Source organism: Carettochelys insculpta, chromosome 2 (assembly GCF_033958435.1).
Source record: "Carettochelys insculpta isolate YL-2023 chromosome 2, ASM3395843v1, whole genome shotgun sequence".
In the NCBI taxonomy this organism is placed as follows: domain Eukaryota; kingdom Metazoa; phylum Chordata; order Testudines; family Carettochelyidae; genus Carettochelys; species Carettochelys insculpta.
In genome coordinates, this window is record NC_134138.1 from 258,551,528 (window position 1) to 258,575,458 (window position 23,931).

The 23,931-nt window shown below is 41.1% G+C and overlaps 1 protein-coding gene across 1 annotated transcript; it reads right to left on the bottom strand.

The window, feature by feature from the left end:
• Positions 1–108: 108 nt before the first annotated feature.
• GTPBP4 (GTP binding protein 4) lies at positions 109–23,121 on the bottom strand. Its single transcript, XM_074985026.1, has 17 exons — positions 23,033–23,121; positions 20,519–20,689; positions 18,843–18,946; positions 18,627–18,763; positions 16,955–17,055; positions 15,440–15,532; positions 12,817–13,008; positions 12,662–12,727; positions 11,594–11,683; positions 10,114–10,224; positions 8,701–8,778; positions 8,492–8,543; positions 7,111–7,211; positions 4,375–4,572; positions 2,966–3,031; positions 1,456–1,599; positions 109–281 (listed from the first exon to the last, which is right to left on the bottom strand). The coding sequence occupies exons 1-17, from the start codon at positions 23,078–23,080 to the stop codon at positions 129–131; spliced, it is 1,905 nt and encodes a 634-aa protein (XP_074841127.1). The 5' UTR covers positions 23,081–23,121; the 3' UTR covers positions 109–128.
• Positions 23,122–23,931: the final 810 nt, after the last annotated feature.

Genomic DNA, 23,931 nt, shown 5'->3' on the forward strand with positions numbered 1-23,931 from the left:
ATTTGAATAATTACCAAGGAAAGATTGCTGCATTTATTTAATAATTATTTTTGTTTCCAAATTATATAATCTAGTTTATTAGAAAAAAGAAACAGGACAGCAAAATGATTTAAATTCAGAAAAATGTTTTATCTTCTTTGTGTTGTACCAGATTTTCTTTTGCCAGACAGTAAATGTTTGGGCTTCAGGTCAAACACATGCCTATCTGCCTCTCCTTTCTTGCCCAGGCGATTCATTTTCTTTTGAGAATTCTTCATGATAGTTTTAACCTTCTTCACCATCTATTTGGAATAAAAAAAAATGTACATTTAAAAGAGATTATTTCTTTCTTCTCCTCTGCAAGAAACCTGAAACAAAATTATACTTGAATGTCTACAAAGCCCAAACTGCATAAGGTCAGGAAGGAGAAATCAAAACAAGGCCCAGAACAAACCATCTCCACATTTAAAGACAAAGGCTGCGTCTACACAGTATTCCCCTTCCAGAAGGTGAATGCAAATGAGCGAGATTGAAAATTCAAATTAAGTGCTGGTTTACATATTGCATTCCTCATTTGCATATTCTTGCACGATCGTATTTCCAGAACAGATTTTTCCAGAAGCAAAAGCAGCCGTGTAGACGGGGTTCCTTCAGGGGAATAAAACTGTTTTCGAAAAAACCCTTCTTCCGCATTCATTTCAGGAAGAAGGGTTCTTTCAAAAATGGGAGTTTTGTCCAAAGGAACGCCATTTACACAGCTGATTTTGCTTCCAGACAAGTCTCTTTTGGAAGCGCGACTGCACAAAAATACGCAAATGAGGCACAATATATGTAAATCTGCTTCATCTGAATTTTTAATCTTGCTTATTTGCATTCCTCCTCTGAAAGGGAAATGCTGTGTAGATGCAGCCAAAGAGAGGGTTTTTAAGGCCACATGTAAAAAAAGAGACAAAGCAGAAATAACTCTCCTTTCCAGACAAATTTTTTTCAGTTAGAAATTCCTTCTGTGAGGAGAAACTCAAACAAGCATCCTATTTCCAAATACACTAAGACTGACCTATTGGGATCTTTGGAAACCTAAATATTTATAGACAGAATGTAAGTGTCAAGATGTGGGATGCAAATAAAAAATTCCATTTCATTTTAGATGGCCTTTCCTTCTCAGACACCTAAAAAAGTATTACTGAATTCTGAAAGTTACTACGAGTGTTTGGAGGAAGACATTTTTAAAATGTAGTAATACACAGTGGCTTATCTTTAATCTGCTGCCATTTTTCAGCATGCCTAAGAGATCAGATCAATCTGACTCCACAAAATAAGCACTGAAAAAGACCAGTTTCACTGAAGATCATTGGAAACTTTCTGCAAAGAGTAAATCCTCACCTATATTCTGTTAAAAATACCTGTAACCATGACCATGCATGTGATCACATGCAGCTCTTGTTAAGTTAGGCAATACAAATGAACTGAACAAACCTTTGCATCTCGCAGACCAGAAATATCACGTGGTGGGCGAGAGGAACTGCGATGGCGTGCTGCAGACTTAGGCGGTTCAGATTCTTCACGTTTACGTTTTCTAGTAACACTCCTGGATCTTCTTGCCTGGACTGCATAATGTGCCTGAAATTCACAAAGTGACTTAGCTTATTAGAGAGAACACAGATGCATTAGAGATACTATAGTCTACTTCACACAGAATAATTTAAAAATCATAATAAAAAGGTATCCTGGGGCTTGCTGTGATATAGCACTCTTGGTTCTTCCTCATTAAGGTGAAATTCTTAAGTTCACTGTTTATCAAAGTTCTCTGCTGTCTTTCCAACAATTCTTATGCAAAACATCACCAAAATGCACTTAGTATCACTCAGTCAACATTCTCATTCTCATTCCCTTAAATAGTACTGTGTCTATAGCTTTCTGCACCCAGACTTCTGAGGTAGATGACATATCCATGAAGTTGCTACCAATAGCTTTATAAGATAAAGCATAAAAAAGCTTCAAAGTCAGAAAGACCACCATCATGCCATACAGGTCTCAGGCTCCTCCCCCTATGATCTGGCTGAGACAGCAGGCCTTTGGGAAGTGTGGCTCCTAAATTAATCTGGAGTCTGAGCTCTGCAAACCATGTACTTTCCGTGTATAATGACACCCCTAATTAGTCTTAACATCCTAACCCTTTGTTATCTTAAGACTTTGGGTCTCAGTCAAGTCCTCACTATATGATTGTGCATTGTTACAAATACAGAAAGTAATGCTGGCATCTTGTGATACAATTAAATGGACCAAAAAATTCAGCAATGGACAATTTACTCCATGACTGCATTACCTGCTAAATGGTGGCAGACACTTGAAAACACTCCTGAAGAAGGGCTCTGTGTATGCTTGAAAACATGTTTTCCTTCCCTTACGGACACTGGTTCAATAAAAGGTATTAAGTTCACCTACCTTGTCTCATTTAACAATCAATTTATAGTGCTGATGTGTGAGGTAATGTGCCTGCTCAATTTGTCAGTGTCTAATCCACATTTTGAATGAGCATTTATCCTAATAAATAATATGTTCTTGAATATTAAAACACATTAAAAATTGTTACTCTGACTTTGTGCCCCCAAAGGCCAGTCTGGTACGTTAAGCTTATTCCGAGGAGCTGGATTCCCAACCAAATCAACCTGAAGTGTTTTAGTATAAGACAGTGGTGCTAATATATCTTGCTCAAAAAGGATGGCACAGAAATATTTTCAAGATAAATAGCACAACGTAACTTTATAGATCACTCAAACCAGATAAAGCAACTGAAGATATTTGCACGTCCACACGAATTCATTAATGGTCATGTTCACTCAATTTACCAACTGCTGATGTAACGGACATTTTAGAAGGATTTTCAGATGCATCCAAAGGAATTCTGCACATGACTCTAATGGGATTTTCAAACCCTCACTCTTCAGGACATACATTTATAATATTTCATTAGCAACAATCTTACTTCTTCTTTACCAGACATGTCAAGACCAAGACCGCTCATCTCCTTCTCTAGCATCTTCCGTTGGACCTAAAACAAAAAGATAAATTAAAAGAATGTTTCTTTTTAAAAGGTGATTCCACAGGTTCTCTTAATCAACAAAATGACTGTTTATATAATACATATACATGCCTTGTACGTGGACCTATGTATATGACAAACTGCACAGCCATGTGAGAAATGATTTTTATCATGTGCTTCTGATCACTTTACTGGTTCTCCTATGACTAATCTATCTTCATAGGATTAGTTCAACACTCCAAACTCTGGAGCAACTTTAAAGAGCGACTAAAGATTTTTAAAAATCAAATTGTTACCTGAATATTTCCTTCTCTTCCCAAAGTGTGTAAAATCCGAATCTTTTACCAAAAATCACACACCCACAGCTGGTAAAGTTCTAACTTAGGCCAGTGAGAACCTTCTTAAATGGTCACAGCCTTACAATAGGACTTCTTAAAATCCTGCTGCTTTATATAACTGGAAAGAAAGTCTCCTAAACTTTCAAAAGGGAACCAGCAATCACTTCTAGTCCAGGAATGGGCCAAAATAATAGACTGTCTTAGTGACATTTTTAATGTATACACTGCCATTTTCTGTCATTGCAGGAGGTTTTCATAGCTCTCTCCAACCCATATACAGTTAGACTCAGGGCAACTAAAAGAACCCTGGGTTTAGAGACGAAAATGAAAAAAAAATCAACCTCACTACAAAAATTGTGAATAAATCCTGTGAGTTGTCCTGTAATTATTTTATATATGATATAGTGTGGCATACTGAGACAGTCGTAGTAGCATTTGTTTGATGTGACCTACATAACTCACTGTGTAGACATTTGACAAAACAGGACCAGAGGCAATATAGACAAGAAAACGTAGAGAGTAAACAGCAGGCTGAGGCAGAACAACAAGGGAAGAAGCTATGGGGGAGATCAGCTTCATTTGTTACGGAACAACCAGATTTAAGGTTTCAGCATCTTTCTGACAATCACCAGATTGCCTTAATGGAATTACTACTCTTTTACATAGTTTACCAGTTTTTATTTACTAAGCTAAATGGTCCAGAATGCTAAATACACATCCTATGGAGGCCCCCACCTTTTTCCCTTGTCTGTCTCAGAATGTTCCATTGCTTCCCTCATATTTCCACATCTTGTTATCTACCACCACGTATGCTATTCCTAGAGCTCCAGTGGCACTCATAGAACCTGGTTTTGGAATAGGATGGAGAAGTGGGGCACAGGAGAAAGTGCTACACTGATTGGTAGAATCTTGTAACTGAAATCACTCCTGCTAATGATTTGCTGTTTGCTTAACACTGCAACTTACATATTATCCATGAACAAGTATGTTTTACTGAAGGTATTTTATACTTGCCTTTCTAGCTGTCCTAGGCATTTTCGGACCCTGAGTATCTTTTTCCTTGGATTCCAGAATTTTTAGTTTCTTTTTTTCTCGAATCTGTTGGGCCAGTCGTCTGATTTCCATCATTTCCTCATCTTCGCTTTCTGGTTCGCTGTCATATTCCCCAGCAGCTTGCCTCAGCTCTTCTTCTTTTTCTAACTCTTCCAGTTTCTGAACATTTAAAAAGACCAAATGAAAAATATGCTGTTTGTGTCACATTTCAAGGCAACTACACCTGTATTTCCCTTCAGTAACCCATGCAGGGCCCCCACTCTCAGACTTCCAGCTCCCCAGACATTGCCTGTGGATGAACTTGTGTCTCATCCCCATCTGATCAGGATATTTCCAAGCTGCACAGTCCCTGACTATCTTGTGTTATCTCTGCAGACACAAGCTGTCCAAGCAGACCTGCTTGCTCTCTCTAGGGCTAACAGTGTGACCGTCACATTTACAAATACCACACAGTTCTTTTAATGCAAGCCTATTTTAGCCTTAAGATAACAGGCACTACAGAGAAAACATTAAAAAACCAGTAAAAGAACCTACACATATGCAAATAAGCATATCAGGGGTCATCGCAAACTAATTTTGGCCCTAACAAAACAGTGCTTCCAAACCCCACCTTAGGGTTTTCCTTTTAGTTTCAAATTCAGCACAGTTTCAGCTCAAAATTAAAAACTTTCCTTAAGGATGGGGACCTTCTGTGGACTAGAGGTCTTGCCTATTTGCTGGGTCAGAAAGAAGGCCATGAGCCTGTTTAAAACTAGGCTATTCATCCAAAAATCCATTTGGTATCCGTTGTTCCCTGGATCATCCAGTTTGAACCAATATACATGAACCTCTCTCCAAGGGGGTGGCTTCAAAGGGCGGATATTTGGAATAATTAGTATCCTCATCCTCCTCTAGAAGTTGCGTACAATTCCACAACCACACACACATGCATTTTTAACTCCATGGACTCAATAGTTATTAAACTTAATACAATAAGGTTTAGCTTAATTCACTAAAGTTTATCGTAATTCTGTAAGGCTTTTTGAGCCTACCAGTGTGTATTTAGGACCAGAAACATCTTGATTACAGAGTTGACCTTTAGAAGGACTATTATCACAACCTTATCATCAGATTATTTTCATGTAAGGAAACCCAAGTCATTTTCCAAAAGTCAGTCTCACCCTCTGGGCCAGAAGGCACTAAAAAGCAGCACGCTCAGCCTTCAAAGAAGGGACCAGCTCATGTTACTCTATGATAAACCAATACACTCCCGTATCAGTCTCCTGTTAGTTTTCTCAATATAATCATGAAACAGAACAGAAAATCAACAAGAGCTGTCTTCTGCTTAGTCAAATTAAAATGATGCTACTAGTTTAAGATTAGCATTCCAGCTACTTTCAAAGTATCTTCTAGTAGTGAATGCATAATGACAATAATTCACTAAAAGAATGATGATCAGTTTCCTCTATCCCTGGACTGTCAGAGAGTGGAAGGAATTCATGTTCTCTAGTAAACCTTATTTAAGCTGTTATAATGAAAAAAAGAGCATTAAGTCTGATCTCAAGACAAAACAATTTGCTGTCATTATGGACAAAATTGCCAGCTGGTATGAAAATATCTTCTTTACACAGAATTAATGTATACAAAAATTCTGGCAAATGTTTTTTTCCAAGAAGTGTATCGTGTCCCTTACAAGAATACACTAAGGCTGGGTCTACAAGTGCCCCTTCCTTTCGAAAGGGGCATGTTAATGAGCAGGTTTGAAAGATGCTAATGAAGCGCCACAATGAATATGCAGCACCTCATTAGCATAACGGCGGCTGCGGCGATTCGAAAGTGCGGCTTTTCGAATCACGTGCTGCCCGTGGAAACGGGACTCTCCGAAAGGCCCCCCCCGGTTTTTGAAAGCCCGTCTTCCCATCAAAGATAAGAAGAAGGGCTTTTGAAAACTGGGGGGGGGGGGGAGTGTCCTTTCGGAAGGTCCCATCTCCACGGGCAGCGCGCGTTTTGAAAAGCCGCACGTTCGAATCGCCGCAGCTGCCATTATGCTAATGAGGTGCTGCATATTCATTGTGACGCCTCATTAGCATCTTTCAAACCTGCTCATTAACATGCCCCTTTTGAAAGGAAGGGGCATGTGTAGACCCAGCCCAAGAGAAGAGTTACAAAACAACAGTTTGTTGTTTTTGAATTTAAGAAACTTTATCAGTTATGGACGTATACAGGAAGAGACATAAACTGAAGTTTTACTAGCTTTCTATGCCTGAGTCTTACTGCTTGAAGACAGAAACAATTAAAAAAATCAGGAGATATAATCCTCAACAGTGTAAAACAAATAGGCTATGTCTACACTAGAAGCATCTGTCAACAGAAGTCACTGTCAACGGTGAAATCTCGACAGAACCTCTATCACAGATTGCTGCTATGCACAACTTGTTCTGTCGACAGAGAACTGCCAGTCCACACTACCCTCTGCTGACAGAAAAAGGAATGGCAGCTCTTGCAAACAGGGCTGCCCAGCAACTGGAAGCCCTCTCTGTTGACAGAAACGTCTACACTGCACTTCTGTCAATGGTTATTCCTCAAATTTTCAAGGGAAACGCAGAGTTCTGTCAACAGAATGCTTTGTGTATGTAGACGCTCCCTGAGATATGTCAACAGAAGGTCCCTTCTGTTAACAAAAGTCTAGTGTAGACACAGCCTTAGTTTAAAGCTTACCCTCATGATATCTGGATCAATATAATCAGCTATATTATGTCCTTCCCAGATCTCAGGTATCTTGTCATATTTTTCAGATGAATTCATTAGATCCCAGTATTCTTAAAAAAAAAAAACCAAGTAATAGTTAATCAATATTTTAACTTGCTGAAACATTTTACAGAAAAATCTGTAGTGGAAGAAAACATTTGCATCATGACATAAAACACAAGCTTGTCTCTAAAAAGTAAGAATTCACTAGCATTCTGAACCTATGCCACATACTGATATAAAGTTCTTCACTGGAAATCTTATCAAACAGTGACAATACATGCAACCCACAAATAACGAGCAGCAATAAAAAAGTGAAAAATCACACTGAATTATTCTCTCCACAATCAACTATTTCCCTTAAAAAAAGGATCATGTTATAGTATGTATCAGCTATGTCCAAAGAGGACAAAAAAAGAAGAGCTGAGTCATGAAGCCATTCATTCTGTTTCAGTAAATCTACAAACTGAAAAAACAAAAACAAGTCCCATGGCACCTTAAGATGAACAGATTTATTTGGCATAAGCTTTTTTGGTTAAAAAAGCAGTTCATCAGAAGTGGTCTTTACTCATAAAAGCTTATGCCCAAATCAATCTGTTGATCTTCAAGGTGCCACAGGACTTGTCATTGTTTTTGCAGATATAGGCTATGTCTACACGTGCCCCAAACTTCGAAATGGCCATGCAAATGGCCATTTCGAAGTTTACTAATGAAGCGCTGAAATGCATATTCAGCGCTTCATTAGCATGCGGGCGGCAGCCGCGCTTCGAAATTGACGCTCCTTGCCGCCGCGCGGCGCGTCCAGACGGGGCTCCTTTTCGAAAGGACGCCGCCTACTTCGAAGTCCCCTTATTCCCATGAGCTCATTGGAATAAGGGGACTTCGAAGTAGGCGGCGTCCTTTCGAAAAGGAGCCCCGTCTGGACGCGCCGCGCGGTGGCAAGGCTCGTCAATTTCGAAGCGTGGCTGCCGCCCGCATGCTAATGAAGCGCTGAATATGCATTTCAGCGCTTCATTAGTAAACTTCGAAATGGCCATGCAAATGGCCATTTCGAAGTTTGGGGCACGTGTAGACACAGCCATAGAGTAATACAGCTACCCCCGAGACTTACAAACTGGAATACACTGCAAGTGATATCACAACACCAGGGAGAGCAGAAAGCCAATTTTACAAGTTTGGCATTAGAGAGAACATGTCTGGTAGAGTTCCCTAAAATATCAGCCAGGACACTTAAAATTGAAATAGGCAAGATTCTCCTGCTTGAAACTTTCTCCTATAAATGCAGAAAGACACAACTTCAGCCCAATTTCATAATTTAAAATAACTACACTTAGACTTCAGTAACACTTACTCTGAAGATCCAAAACATAATCATCTCCCATTTCCACTTCCACGTCTCTCTCCTGAAAAGACATATATAAATATTGTATGGTAACAGAGAGAAAGCCGTGCTTTTTTGTTTTGATAAATATTGTACTTTTCAATGATCACTTAAAAAAAACACACACACCTCTAATTCCTCAATTCAAGGGTGTCAGAACTGTTCTGTAAACCACTTACCGTCTTTTTCTTAGGTACATCTACTTCCATGCGTTTTTTACGAGTTATTGCTCCCTCAGGAATGAAAGGTGGCCTTTCCTGAAATTAATGCAACAAACTGATCACAAAAGCATGTGATTCTTTTCCTTTTAAAACAATGTGGAAATCCCAAATTTTCTGTCTTGCAAATAAAGCACTGTCACACTGTATTTCTCTGTAAGAAAATTAATGTCAATAATCTTAACTGATTGCAACAGTCTGTATCCCACTGTTCACTGTTTTTACAAAAACTATAATGGATTTTGTACAAAATATGCCTTGTGAAGGAAGACTTTCTGAAAATTCAATGTGCTTTCTGTCCTGCAAGAATATGCATGGCATTATAATGTGTAATTTTATAAGCTTCCACTGTATAAATATTACTGAAACATATTCCACCTTCAGAAAACCAGACACATACTGGTTCCTCAAAGTCAAAAGGTAAACTTACACCTCAGCCATATGTCAACAGAATTAAACAGAATATCCCTGGTTAAGGAGCCACTCTTCGTCAAAAGAGTATGAACAAGAATTTATATCTTGGCAAAGAAACAGCTGGCATGTCCCTTCTCATAGACTTCCTGTCTCTTGAATCCCAGCAGGAGACGATACTCAGAAGGTAGGAAAGATAGAAAAATGGGGAACAGACACCCCAAATGATCTATCCCTTAATCTCTACTAACGGCACTATTAAAGGATAAGGAAATTAACTCTGAACAGGGGGAAGGGTCTTCGATGAAAGGATTCCAGACAGTAAGACTGGGAAAGAATGTGGTGAAAGAAAAACATTTGCTTTGAATTCATTTAACTTAAGTTAGGAGTTATTTTATTTCTTTGTAAACAATCACGATTTTTCTCCCTTATTACTTGTGATCACCTAAAATCTATCAACTTTTTTTATTCTTTTGTCTGACCCAGTACATGTTTGGATTGAAGTGGTCAGAAAACTTCCTTTGGGATAGCAAGACTTATGCATATCATATTCTGTCAATGGAAAGATGACCTTTACATTAGCTTGTATTGCCCAGAAGGATGCTGGGCAGTACAAGATGCACATTTCTGGGGGGAAAGCCTGGCACTATGAGTTTGCTGTGTAACTAATGGGTGGCCAGCTGTAATACACACAGTATACCTGGAGTGATTTTACATGATGGAGGGTGTGTGGAGGCAAATCAGGATTGCTTGGTCTTAGCAAGTCAGTGTAAAAGGCACCCAATGGTGAGAGTTGAGGGGACACAGCTATCTCTCAGCCCCGACTGCACGTTGATTCACTATGCCAACACATGAAAGGAGACCCTGAGTCCACAGGAACCCAATAAAATGAATCTTCACATTAAGTCAGTAAAAGATTCTTCAAAGACTACTGAAAATGACACCAACATTTTAATAACCTACCTTATTATCTCTTTTGGTTGGTACAGCTAAATGTAGTCGATTCAGCACTTCGTTCACCTTATTTCCTTTCATTTTAGTATCAACACGGTGGGCCAACAGTCTGTCACAAGCCTAAAAATGTACAAGATGTCACTGTCAGTGAAAGGAAAGAAGCCTTCCTTATTAAGTAATTTAATGCACTGGCTTTTCACATATGGAGACAGTTTAAACCCCAATTTAAGTCATTGTCTACATCCCCACCGCCACAAAATATTTTTACTGAGTTTTAAAATAAAGAGATATCAAGAACAGTTATGTAACAATATTCATATTTCATCTATGACTACATGGGAGCAGACTCTTCTTCAGTGAGACTCTACAAGCAATAAAGGAAGAAAAATCAGACAAAAGTTTACAGAAAAAAAACCCGCAGCCAAGCTGGTGTCTTAATGTACTCCAAGAAATCTGGACAATAAGGCCAAGGAAGTGAACTGAATTATAGTTAAGAAGCTGGTTGTCAATTTAATTTAATCTAGGATTTAAAATAGTTTCCAGCGTCAGCCATGAGTAATATCCGTTAGGAATCCATAAATGTTTCCCAAAAAACAAACTGTCTAGATTTCTTTCTGGGGCTACACAGGACCTTTTCAAAACTAAGCTTTAGCTCCTTCAGAATATCTAGTGGGAGTTTTATTTTTAGCTGAGCACAGTTCTCTGCTTTTTGGAAGCAGAATCATGGCCAAACTGTTATCTTTTTAATGAAAAGACAGTTGGATGGGACAAGATTTCAAAGTAAGTAGAGTTTCCTAATGTCTTATTTCTGTACAGCAAGACACACTGGTTTAAGAAATGACCAAAACATCATCAGCATATGTTGTCAAATTAAAATTAATATCCAAAAGAAAGTGGAGAAGTTGCTCATACAGAGTAATTCTACCAGGATTCAAGGCGCCACACAGAAGTTCTGTAAATCTAACCAATGATTCAGTGTTAACAAACAGGAACTCTTCAGTCCATGAACAGCAAATCAAGATCAGGGGTCTTCATTTTAACGTGTATAGTGTCTTCTGCCACGTTAGATGTTGTGACCTACAATCTATTTTGCTTCTACTGCACTGTTAAAGGCTGTGATAAGGGGGAGTAGCTATCATCACCCCAGGATCTTCAATAATGTAATTTTCAAGGCTGTTTCAGTTAGCAAAACTGTAAAATAAATGTTAGAAAAAATCATGCTTACTTCTGTCATCCTAACCTCCATTTATTCCCATCACAGAAAGCAACCAAACAGTTTTGCTAATCTGGCACTATCTGTCCAAGGAGAGACCCAAAACTTCAACATTTGAATGTCTTAGTTCCTCAGATACACAGGAAAATTTGCTATATTTGTCTCAAGCCACAGGACCAGTCCACTATTTTAATAAAGACTAACATTATAAACAGTAAAACAAAAGCTAGATAGCTATTTGGAACAAGATTTATATAAATGAAAGAAGAAACTCACCTCTGTTTTAACCTTAATCACGCCTTCTTCTGTTAAAGTGCTTGTCTCTACTACAGGAAATCCTTCCGCTTCTAAATTTTCAAACATTTTCTGAAAGAGAGCACACACAAACTTAAAGTTCTGATTAGTTCGTGAAGATCACTGTTTCCACCTCATTAACAAAGTCAAACTTCTAACCTTATCTCAAAATAAAATTTTCTTCTGATGTTATTGAGCATTGGTATTAACAGAGGTTTTCCCAAAAGAAACTACAGAAACCTAGCATAGACAAATGTTATACATAAACACTTTATGAAGATCAGATGCAAATAGTAACAAACAGATAAAAACCAGACGTTAGAAACATGCTCAGAACTTGTGAAAATCATGGTTACCTGAATGGACATGACAAATCAGGTTATATGTTGAGATACCACTTCACTCATAACTCCCATTTATTCAATTCAGGACAATGTGCCTCACACTAGTACTCAGTTGTCTCTATACAGAAAATGTTCAGTGAGATTCATTGACCTTTGTTATTCGACACTTCAGATCAGATGACCCCCTCTGGCTGTACTATGAAATCAACAGGAGCCAGGCATGCTTTGCATTCATGAAAAAGGACAGACTAATCACACACATACCCCTATATGGAAAAACAGTGGAAGATGTATTATCTCACACCCCTGGGGTACTGAGGGTGCCAAATAATCCAAAGTGCCAGATTTTGGAGCAGGGCAGCCGGTCCCCAGCTCTGCGGTAGCTGTGAGCTGGAGAGCTGGCTCCTGGCCCCACAGCAGCCAGCCCTGCGGGAGCAGGTGCAGGTTATTGAGCATAGTGGTCATCCAAATTCCATATAATCTGGCTTTTACTGTACACACACACAGAGGAAAACAAACTTAGCAGGTATTCATGATTTTTTAAATACACAAATCAAGACCTGAAGACACACTTACTATTCATCAGGCTGTTAAAACAACCAATTAACAAGTTACACAATGGAGCTCACCGGTGCACACTCTAACTTATTATTCCATGACACATGAACATAATGCTTTTGTAAATTCGAGAAAGGGCCTTCCTAACCTGATTTTCTTCAGGAAGTTCAGAAATTCTCTTCACGTCACACTTGTTCGCTACAATTATAAGAGGCTAATGGAAAGAAAGTAAAAAATATTATTCAGCTCAACATTTCACATTGTGAAAAGTTAAATTTGACTAATACTGTAAATCAGATCTACCTTATTAGCAAATAGTGGCTTAATATTTTTGAAGAGTTCTAGCTGCTCTTCCAGACTATGCCCACACTGCTCAGACACATCCATTACATACAGCACAGCAGCACGAAGATGTGCAAGCGCTGTTATAGCCTGCATCTCAATGGTATTCCTCTCTTCCAAAGGATGATCCAAAATACCTGGGGTATCTATCACCTACAATGTAGATTAACATAATTAACTCACATCTTAATGTAACAAATTAGCCATAGAAGTAATAAGATCTTGTGGTTTAGAGATGAAGAGAGAGAAGAGACATGGACCAATCAATCTTTCACAGTATGTTCATGCTTACTGGTTACGAAAGAAGCAAAGCAGGAGCGTATAACCTATCCTCTGCTCCCTACACTGGTTTCCCATAGAATATTAAATGAAGTGACATCTAAAAGGTCATCTAAAGCTCTAAGACACAGAACGTGATCAACCACCATGACTCCTGAAGGAATTCTGCACCAAAAAATTAAAAATTCTGCATGAAAAATACCGAAGTTTTGAGTATCCTATTTGTCAATAAATAAATACAGAGGCTCCAGCATGGCGTTGAGCAGGTAGAAGTTTACCTGCAGCCCTCCCTTCTCCCGAGGACTTGGACTCAGCAGTGAGGCTGCACCCAAGCCTGACACAGCACAACAGCCTGGCCTGCCCCAAAAACACTCCAGGGCCCTGGCCCACCACACCAGCTGCACCAAGATATTGAGAGGCAGAGCCCCTCAGCCACACCCAGCCCTGACCCCCACAATTCAGATGTGGGGCAAACAGGCTCAGGTCAGCAAGATCCAACTTTGGAAGGATCCAGATGTGGGGTGAGAGAGTCCAGCGCTGGGTAATGTGTGTGCAGGCATTTCAGTGAAGAACCCAGGTCTCTACAGGTATTTCAAGTGAAGGTGGCTAGAATTCCAGGTGCTGGGGAATGGCGTTCAGAATGCTGAAGGTGCATGTTGAGGGAGGAGAGAAAGACTGAGCACAGGGTTGGGGTATAGATGCAGGAGGGTTGGACTTGGCACAATGGAGATTTGGGAGCGGGAGGGATTTTAAGGGGTCCTAATGAAAGGGGGTTGAGCTGATAGGGAAGCAGCTCCCATAGAGTGATGCTTCTCCCCAAGGCTGGGGAATGAAGGGTATCAAGAAGTGGTGGTGGGAGAAGTGCAGAGCTTCTTGCAGGGGAATGATCTATGGATTGGTCTGACACAGCCCCATCCGCTTCTTGTAGAAACAAAGGCAGCTTTGCTCCCAAATCAGAGCCCAGCCAGGACTAGCACATGAGCCCAGTGCAAGATAGAAAACACCAACAGGGGAATTCTCTGCTCCACGGTTTACCTCTCCACCTGCTGCCCTGGGCAACCGAAATAACACACCCACACTGCTGGGGCAGGTGTGTAACCACTCTTGCAGCCTCCCTTTACTTTCCCATTGTTTTCATCAGGGAAGCAAAGAAATCTGCAGGGAACATGAATTCTGTGCATGAGTAGTGGTGCAGAATTCCCCCTGAAATTAACTTTGCTCTTCATGCACAACAGAACTTTCCAGAGTAAAGCTTATACATGTGTGAGAACACACCTCTCTGAGGGCAATCTAAGACTGTGGAATCAACACCCCTGGGAGCTTCAGAGCACCACAAACCTTACCACTTTCTGCTTCAAGTGCAAGACGTGTCTTCTCTAATGAACACACAGCATCAAATATATTTATAGAGTAACTCTTTCATATCTGGCAGCCCCAAGACCCGGAGGTTGCCAGATATTCAAATATTCTGGATAACAGAAAGGTATACCAAGCAATGCATAACACTAAAGAAAAACAAGATTGGATATTAAGCAATAAACAAAAGTGTACACAGAGTACTTCATTTACCAATGACAGCAGTACTGTATGCTGTAAACTTATACTGTATTTATTTGTATTTACCTTCACTTTACTGTACTTATGAAACACAACTAAAATTAACGTACGGTCATCAAGCTAACGAAAATCATACTAGATTATGGATGTTGCTGAATAAGAATGCTCCGGATTAGAAAGGTTCAATTTATACTGGAATGTGTTAAGATACTATCATAATTTGCACAGTATAAAAACCTAAAAGAAAAGATGCTGACAACAGCAGCTATACATATTGCTTCCTTTCAGCCGTGACATTACGAATTCATTCCAAGTAAAAATACGAAAACTGAATAAGATGACAATAGCATTCATTTTAAATGAAGAAGAGACCGAGTACTTGAATTTATAGTCTGACAAAGTGTATCACAATAATATAAGAAAAGACTGCCTGTAGTTTGTGTGCATTTTCACTTGGAATGAATCAGGGGTGGAGAGACCTGCCCTGACCTGATTCACTCTGAAGATTAATCACTCTGTTACTATCCTGGAGCTTCTCACATGCCCTTTCCCACCCAGGAACTGAAAAACCCTAGGATCTGTTTTTAGCATAGCTTCAGACATGATCTTAGTCAGCACATTAAGTAAAGAGATTTTCCACAGCAACTCTCTAAGTACAATACATTAGAAACGATCATCACCAATCAAAATGGTTTTCTCAAGAGTAGCAGGATTCAGAAAGGAGTGATAAATTGGCAGTAGTTCTTACCTGCCATCGCAAATACCTATAATCCATGTGTCCCACAAAGAGGGATTTTGTAGTAAAGGCATAAGGCTGCACTTCCACATCTGCTCTTGTCACCTTCAAAACAAGAAAAATCCCAAATAGATTTTTTTCTTTACTAAGACAACTTGTTTTCCTGACATCAGCATATTAATTATCATACACACTCTTTGCTACACCAGACTTATAGGGGGAGGGATAGTTCAGTGGTTTGAGCACTGGCCTGCTAAACCCAGGGTGTGAGCTCAGTCCCTGAAGGGGCCATTTACGGATCTGTGGTAAATAGATTAAAAGAGGGATGGTGCTTGGTGCTTGGTGCCTGCCAAAAGGGCAGGGGACTGGACTCAATGACCTCCCAAAGTCCCTTCCAGCTCTATGAGATGTAACATGGTAATTCTCAATGGATCAAGGTTAATACAACTTTTGAGATGAAAAAAAAAAAGACTTCTCCCACACTGGGAAAACTTACGGTACACTAAACTGATTTAGAAAGAAATCTGTGTTTTGTATCCTTGTATAGCCCTCAGATTCATACCAAACCCCTAAAATTCCACAGGGACCTGCTAGCTAAGATCTTTGGTAGAGTCTTTCAAATTATTTAAATGTTAAAGTAGTGCATAATATATGTAGTCATACACACTAAAACCCTGCGAGACACACACTCAAGTTGCATGAATCTCAGATTAACATGACTGAGTGGCGGGAAGATGGTGCCTGGCTCCAGGCTGCCTGCCACTGAAGGGAGCCAGAAAACTGACCAGTGCAGCAGCACTGGTCAGAGCAGTAGCAGCTGAGAGCCTGACTCAGCTGCCGCCCTGACAGGAACAGTTTCACAGTTCCTGTCAGGGGCAGCAGCCTGATTCTTGGCTGCCCTCACTGACAGGAGCTAGGAAACTGACCAGCACAGCAGAGCTGGTCAGTTTCCCCTCTCCTGTGAGCAGTGGGAAGCCCAGAGCCAGGCTCTTGGTTGCCCACCACTCACAGGAGACAGGAAAATGACCTGCACTGCTGTGCTGGTCACTTTCCTGGCTCCCCCAGGTTATGGGCAATTTGGCTTATGTGCGGATGTGCAAGAACGCAACTTCTGCATAAGTCAGGGGGTCTACTGTATATTATTGGTGCTGTGCCCATCCGTCTGTCTGGGCAAGGTTCTACCATGTTCTCCCCATCTCCTCCCTGCGTTATGGCCCCAGCCCCTACCTCAGCCAGCGCGGGGCCCAACCCAGTCCCCACAACAGAGCTCCCTGCACTGTGACAGTCCCTCCCACACCCAACATGGGGTCCGGCCCAGCCTCCCCCAACAGGGCCCCTTCTCCCTTCCTGACCCTTCCCCAGTCCAGCTCCCAACAGAGCTCCTCCCTCAGCCAGCACATGGCTCCAGCCCATGCACTTTGGATGCATATTACAAGAAGCTTCTGCCTAGAACTTTCTTCAAGCCCAACTTCCACTTGGAAGCAGAGCTGCAACCAGGCTTCTAGTATACTTTATAAATGTACAAACCTTATTTATAAAGCTTGATTTTCCAACATTTGGGTAACCACACAAGAGAAGAGTTCGTGTATTGGGATCAATAGTTGGCAAACGAGACAAATGTTGTCGCACTGAAAAAAATTAAAACTTTACTGAAGTATATGTGTGATAAAGTTTAGATGTACTAAAATAGAAGGGACCATATCTTTCTTTGTACTGTAAACCCCCGACTTACAAGTAGGTTGCATTCCTGGGCAACCACATGTAAATTGAACTTTGTGTCAGTTGTGACCAGGTCGGGGAGGGGCCTCGGTCCTGGCTATGCTGGTCAGTTTCCCAGCTCCTGCAAGTGGAGGGGAGCCAGAAGCCAGCCTGCTGCCTGGTTCCCGGATCCCCGCCACTCACGATTTCGACTCGCATTATTGCAAGTAATGCGTAAGTCGAAATCCCATCAATCAGGGCTCCACTGTAGATGGGAAAGAGTCTTATTTTATTCAGAAACCACATTTATTTAATTTAGACATAGTTTTGCATTAAGTTTCCATTTGTAAGTGCCTCATAAAGTGTTAGTATATTAATAAAACATGTAACAAGAACAAGTTAGATATATTACTGTTATAGTAATAAGTACATCAGTAAAACTTTTTAAAATTAAATAGGTTGTTTATCATTATTAACCATTTATGAAAACATTATTAACCCTAGATAATCTATTTAAAAATGGAACCTAAATATAAAGTGTCACTGTCTGTTGTAAAGCACAACATTTAACATCTCAAATTCCCTGCGCTCCTCTCCAACATTTAGCTATAAAGTGACCATTAGGCAAAAGGACTAGAGAGAGGAAAATATACAAATATTTGGCATCTATTAAATCAGACACAGCAAACAGATACAGATAAGTTGCTAAATGATGGCCTATATCATTCAGTCAGTGAATTAAATGCTAAGAAAAATACACTGTACAAATGTAATTACACATGAATGCAATATTTGAGACTGTCAACTGGAAATCAAAAGAGAGAAGGTGAGTGACATAATCTCTTATTTTACCATCATGTTTGTAAGACAGACAAGCTCTCAATCTTGCACAGAGAGCTCTTGCATTTTTGAGAAATGTATTCAGATGTATGGCATATGCAATTAACGCATTTCAGACGATCATCATGGTAAAGTCTGTTCCCTCTCACATTCAGCTATAACACTCTGAGAACCTTTACTAGACCCAAAGAACAGCTCTAAGCAAGCTCAAAAGCTAGTTTCTTTCATTAATAAGAGATACTACCTCACCCAGTCTGTCTAAATATCCTGGGACCAACAAGCCTACAACACTGCAAACAACAAGAAACCTAGTCAGTTCTGCAAACGAATTGTGAAGTCTTCTCTCCAAGGCTCCTGCACCAATTATTTGTGGTAACTCTATTTTCCTGTTTTTAAAAATGTTTTTCCTCTCTCCTTCACATGCAAAACTCTCTCAAAAATAGGTGCATTTACCCAACTATTTTAGGGAAATAATCAAACTAGCTAGCCATTGAATGTGGACAGTTTCACAAAGCAAATAAACTGAAGAAATAAAATATGTTTTTCCTCTTTCTGTTAAAGTAATTCTAAGCGTTTTTCATAACAGATGACAAAAAGTCTTCAGCATACATCTTGTATTCTAAATTCTCTTTCAAAAATATTTAATATTTGTATTACATACCTTGTTCCAAATATTCTAAACTTTGCTTCTGTCTTTTGATAATCGTACACATACGCCCCAGAGCTGCCCGTTTCAATTGTTTGCATCGATAAAGGGAGTCACCATATTTCATCAGGCGCACATAATCTTTAGCAACACTATTGCAGGAAGAAAGAAGAGATTAATTTGTTGTTATGACAAAACCAAGTCACAGAAAAATAAATTAAGGTATCTTACTTGTCAATGAGATTTTTGGCAATATTAATCTGTCCTAAGGCCAACTTGTAATGATCTTTGTCATAGAGAACATTCATCAAATCTGCATAAAATGGATGGATATCCTAAAAAAGTATAAAATAAGTTAATGAAAACCTTTTTCAATATTTTCTTTTACGGTGACAAAGACATTTTACTACTAATTTCAACTTTTCCATAAACAGAAGAAACAAGTTGTAGAGATGACAAATACAAACAAGACCATGTTCTATATCTAGCAATTTCTAAAGAAAACCATCAGCTTATTCATAAATTTGAATGTTTTATCTGTAACTTAGATTTCATATTTTGTAGGCCTTATGTTTGTGCCTTTTTCTTTATAAGAACAGTTTTTGTTAAAACAAAAGATTATATTGTATAGAGGAGGGAGACTGCAAGTGCAGTACCAGCCTAACACACTTCTACTGCAGGAACACAGAAAAGCAATTCCTCTTTCACTGAATGCTACTGTAAATTCTCTAAGAGTTGTCTCTCTTTATACAGACAATTTTTCATGCATTCATAAATCCTTCAGCGTATGAGGAATGCATGTTCTTCAACTAAATCCTTTTAAAGTGTTTACAACACATCCCTTCATCCTTATTTAAAATAAATCAAAATATTTTACCCACCCACAAGCTTTATTTATAGAAGCTTAACCATAACACAAACACTATACTAGTTGAGCAAATAGATGTACTTTGTAATGGAGATCAGCCACTAGAAAAAGAAATCTGGAAAAATCCACACACACTGTATTATGCCCAGATAGATCCACATGCACATTCAAAACCCGACTGAAGTCACTGAAGACTGTGTATCTCCAGCTATAAGGTCAAAAGATTTGAATGGCAATAACAACTGTGAAAATACCTTCTGTTTCTTTAGCACCTTTCACTTGGAAATAGGAGGTCACGTGGTCCTGCAACTGGCTATATTTCTTTATCCATCATGCAACTGCAGCGTCTATCAAATTTATCTAGAAGTTAGTACAGGCTGAACCTCTCTAGTCCGACATTCTTTGGTCCATCAACATATGTGGTCTGGCATGATTTTAATTACCTGGATGTCCATGTATACTGTATCCAAGTTTTGTGTGGTCCCATAAAGCATGTCTACAGCCACCACGCCTGGCTCTTTGTGTTCTGTGCTGTTAATTTACCAGTAATTTACCCTTAACTGTCTTCTAAGTTCCCAGTAAGTAGCAGAAGTCTTGGTAATGCTGGTAGATAATATTGATCTCTCATGGTTTGGCAAATTATCTGGTTCCGCAACAGTCACGTCCCAAGAGTGCCAGACTAGAGAGGTTCAACTTCTACTGAAACTCTGACATCTGGAGAAGGTGCCAGAGATAATCATCAGTAGTGCTTATGACTTTTGTCTTTTCACCTTTCATCTTGAAGCCTTTTTTCATGGAGCTCACGTCACCCTAAAAATCATGCTGGGGCACTGATTCAAAACTTTACTCACAGAAATAAGCCATCTGAATTATCATTACCTCTCCCTGCAGATATTTTTCTGGCTAAGTCTCCTATCCAAATAGTGAGTCAGCCTGATTTTGCTTAGCCAACAAAACCTCACAATTTAAAGTCACAGCATTAGAAATGATGAACTTGAGGTACATTTTCTTTCACTCAGCAATTGCTGAAGTCACTTACATCTAATTTTGGGAAATCTGTTAAGATCTGGGTGAGTCGGTCATGGTAGTTTTGCTGGGTGTATTTAACCTTTCTCATATAAAACTGTCGAATGCGGTGAATTTGATAATGCTTGTGTATGACTGTTGGAGTCTTTCGCTGAGTCTTCGACAATGTCAAATCTATGAAGTCCTGCAATTAAAAAAAATAAATATTTTTAAGCAAAGACTGTGTTACTTACTGCTAAGAACACATATTCTAATATGAAAATTATTTTAAAAAGAAAACAGAACAGTTAAGTGTTTTAAAAAGACACCTAAGCAACTATTGAAAGAATTCGTATATAGTTAATATTTCACACCACACTTTTGCCTGAAATTAGGTTGATAAAATACAACACGTCCACTTTAAATCACTGTTGTGGAAGTTAAGAATTTTTTGCATCATGTAGGATAATGATGGTTGTTGAAAGAAGAGCTGTTGTGGAGCAGCTGCAAAGGCAAAAGTAAAAATAGGGACAGTACCTTTTTTTGAGGACCAAAAATATAAACGCGTATGAAAAATGAATAAATGTTCACTGCTTATTATTTATTCACAATAATACATAGTGACAATATGTATATTTTCTGGGGATCGTTCCCCCCCCCCACCAAGGGCCAGTACTGAGCCGCAGATCACACTTTGGGAAACATTGCCCCAATACATTTCACATGTGTTCCATGCAAACACTGCTAAGACTAGTATCAGAGAGGCAGCCGTATTAGTCTGTAGCTTCGAGAACAACAAGAAGTCTTGTGGCATCTGATAGACTAACAGATATTTTGGAGCATAAGCTTTCATGGGCAACATTTTTATGGCTGACCTGGAACAACGCTTTCTCAGTTCTCGTCCCTTAGCGCCCCTCCTCTACCTCTGAAACCACCCCACCACTCATGCATCTGAGGAAGCGGGTCTTTGCCCACAAAAGCTTACACTCCAGAATATCTCTTAGTCTATAAGGTGCCACAAGACTTCTTCTTCTTGTCATTGCTAAGACTATTAATTCACCACTGTGTCATAAATAGTAACGGGCATGCTGGAAAACCCATTTGAATCTCCAGCAATCCCAAAGTATTTTTTCCTTAAGTTAATCATACCCACCTGCAAATTCTCAGTAACTTATTTTTTAGGACCTGTTTTGTAAGAGATAACCCAGTAAAGGCTCAAGAGACACTTTAACATCTAAGGGATTAAAACACCAAGTCAGAAATGTTCCCTCTTGATTGCGTTACTGCAAGGGTGGGAAACCTGTGGCCCATAGCTAACCCTCATCAGGCTTGCAAGGCCCAGAAATCCCCATCCCATCCCCCACACAGCGGGGAACCAGTGATGGGGCTCCCCTCTTGGCTTGAGCACCATGACTGAAGCACTAGGGCCCACTCCTGCACCAAAACTTCTATCCAGAACCCACACCCCTCACCTACTCACCAGCAGCCCTTTCACACACACCGAACCCCTTATTTTGGCTCTACCAAAGATCCCCTGGAGGCCTCACAAAACCTACTAGCCCCAGGCCCCCAGAAGAGTTAATCCTAATCTGGGGGTAAGCCCTGAGCCTTAGCACCTCTCCCAATCTATGGGGCTAGAGCTTGGAAGAAGTGTGTTTTTTCCCTTTTATTTCTCACTTCAGAGCAACATTTTTGAGTTGTTTTTTTTTTGTCTCCTTCATACTTCAGTGCCGGATCAGCACTCCTCCTTGGCCGTATGCCCCCGCGTCATTTTTCTGTGAGTCAGTGCATCGTGATCCCTGGCAAAAGCTCCACACACCTGGGTTAGTTAAATGAAACACCGATCTCTCCTGCACCCCAGTCTTTCACGTGTCCAGGGTGGACACCGGCATTCGTGAAAGCTCAAAACCTCTTCAGTGTCACTGAAGCCAACTTGAAGCCTCCAGGCTAAGGACTACCAAGCTGGGCTGAGCAGAATTACAGGCAGGGTTTGGGGGCTGGATCTGCCCTCACCCATTCACAGGATTAGTGTCACAGGGCAGAGATCATGCACGCACACACACACCTCTCACAGACCTGGAAAGGACCTTGGGGTCATGGAGCCCAGTCCCCTGCACTCACAGCAGGACCAAACACCATCCTGGCTTGATTCTTTTTCAATCTATCCTGTCCCAGACCCAGACGGGCCCGTCGCGGACGGAACTCACAACGAGGGTTTGCAACGCCAAGGCTCTAACCACTGCACTATCCCTCCCGCCATGTCTGTGACACGTACGCAGCCCAACACCCCACTTCCCCCCATCCCGCTAGTCCTCGGGGCCCCCGCCGTCCCCGATCCGGTCCCGGTGCACGCGGCCGGAGGCAGCACGGGGCAGTGACGGTCCCACGCGCTAGTGACGAGCTGGGCGCGGGGCGGCGCTCCGGGCACACATGGCTCTAGCTCAGGGCGAGCTACCGCCGCTCCCCAGCGGCCGTTAGAAGAAATACGGCGCGCGCCCCCGCCGCTACCACTGCGACAACCCTGAAGGGGAGCGAAGAAGAGCTTCACCTTGGCGGAAGGAACCACCATAATTTTCTTAAAGTTGTAGAGCGCCATGGCCACCACCTCCACGCGCGTCTGCCTGCCTGGCCTGCCGGATCCGGAACAGCCCGGGGCAGTCTCGCGAGACTTGCCAACGAGCTAGGCGGCTGGGACAAGAGTGGAGGCAGAGGGTCTCTGCCAGCCGCGCTCCATGGGTACAGCGCCCCCTGCGGCGGCGGACCGCGCAGGCCGGGCGAAAAGGGGCAGAGGCGCTGTTCCAGAGCAAGCAGCTCCTGCCCTGAGATGTATTGTAACCCCTGAGTGACACTCTCTTGGCGCTTCTCGGCATGCGCCACTTTTAAAGGGCTGCTTGGAGGGTCTGTAAGTTCGAACCCCCATACATGTTATTTGAGGTCTGCCTGGCTGAGCTCCAACAGGGGGCAGGTAGTTGCACATGGCCGCAGCCAGGGCCAGGTTCAGTATCTAGGGGTTCCTTTCCATCCATCTCACACAGAACGGGCTTGAGCCCCTGTGCAGTAGCCTGGGAAATTCATACACCCCTGGGCACCTGGGAGATGCAATGCTTCGCCACTGGCAAGCACAGAGTCTGAGTGTAGAAATGAAACTTTTAATAAAAGAGGCAGAGAAACCACATGGCATTAGCTTGGGCAAACACCACACCCAGAGTTCATAACCAACCCCCCGCCCCAAGTAACTGTCCCAGCTCAAATGGATTGGGCAATGTCCTTTGCTCTTTGGGCTCACCAGTCCGACACTGAAAGGGTCTCATTCACACACCCAACCTTTCTCCGTACCTGCTTTCAGATGCCCCACTTACAGCTCTGTCCAATTCGTGCAGACCCTGACACATCACGCTGATGACTTCCCTCACTGAGCTTGAGGCAATGCCACCTTTGTGCTGGTCC

Bases quoted from the DNA above. Each gene is read 5' to 3' on its own strand.
- GTPBP4 (XM_074985026.1), bottom strand. From the start codon at position 23,080: ATGGCGCTCTACAACTTTAAGAAAATTATGGTGGTTCCTTCCGCCAAG. The intron at 18,764-18,842 runs GTAAGATACCTT...TTCCTGCAATAG, and splicing joins GCCAAAAATCTCATTGACAA to TGTTGCTAAAGATTATGTGC. The intron at 15,533-16,954 runs GTTTGTACATTT...CTTGTTTTGAAG, and splicing joins AATCAAGCTTTATAAATAAG to GTGACAAGAGCAGATGTGGA.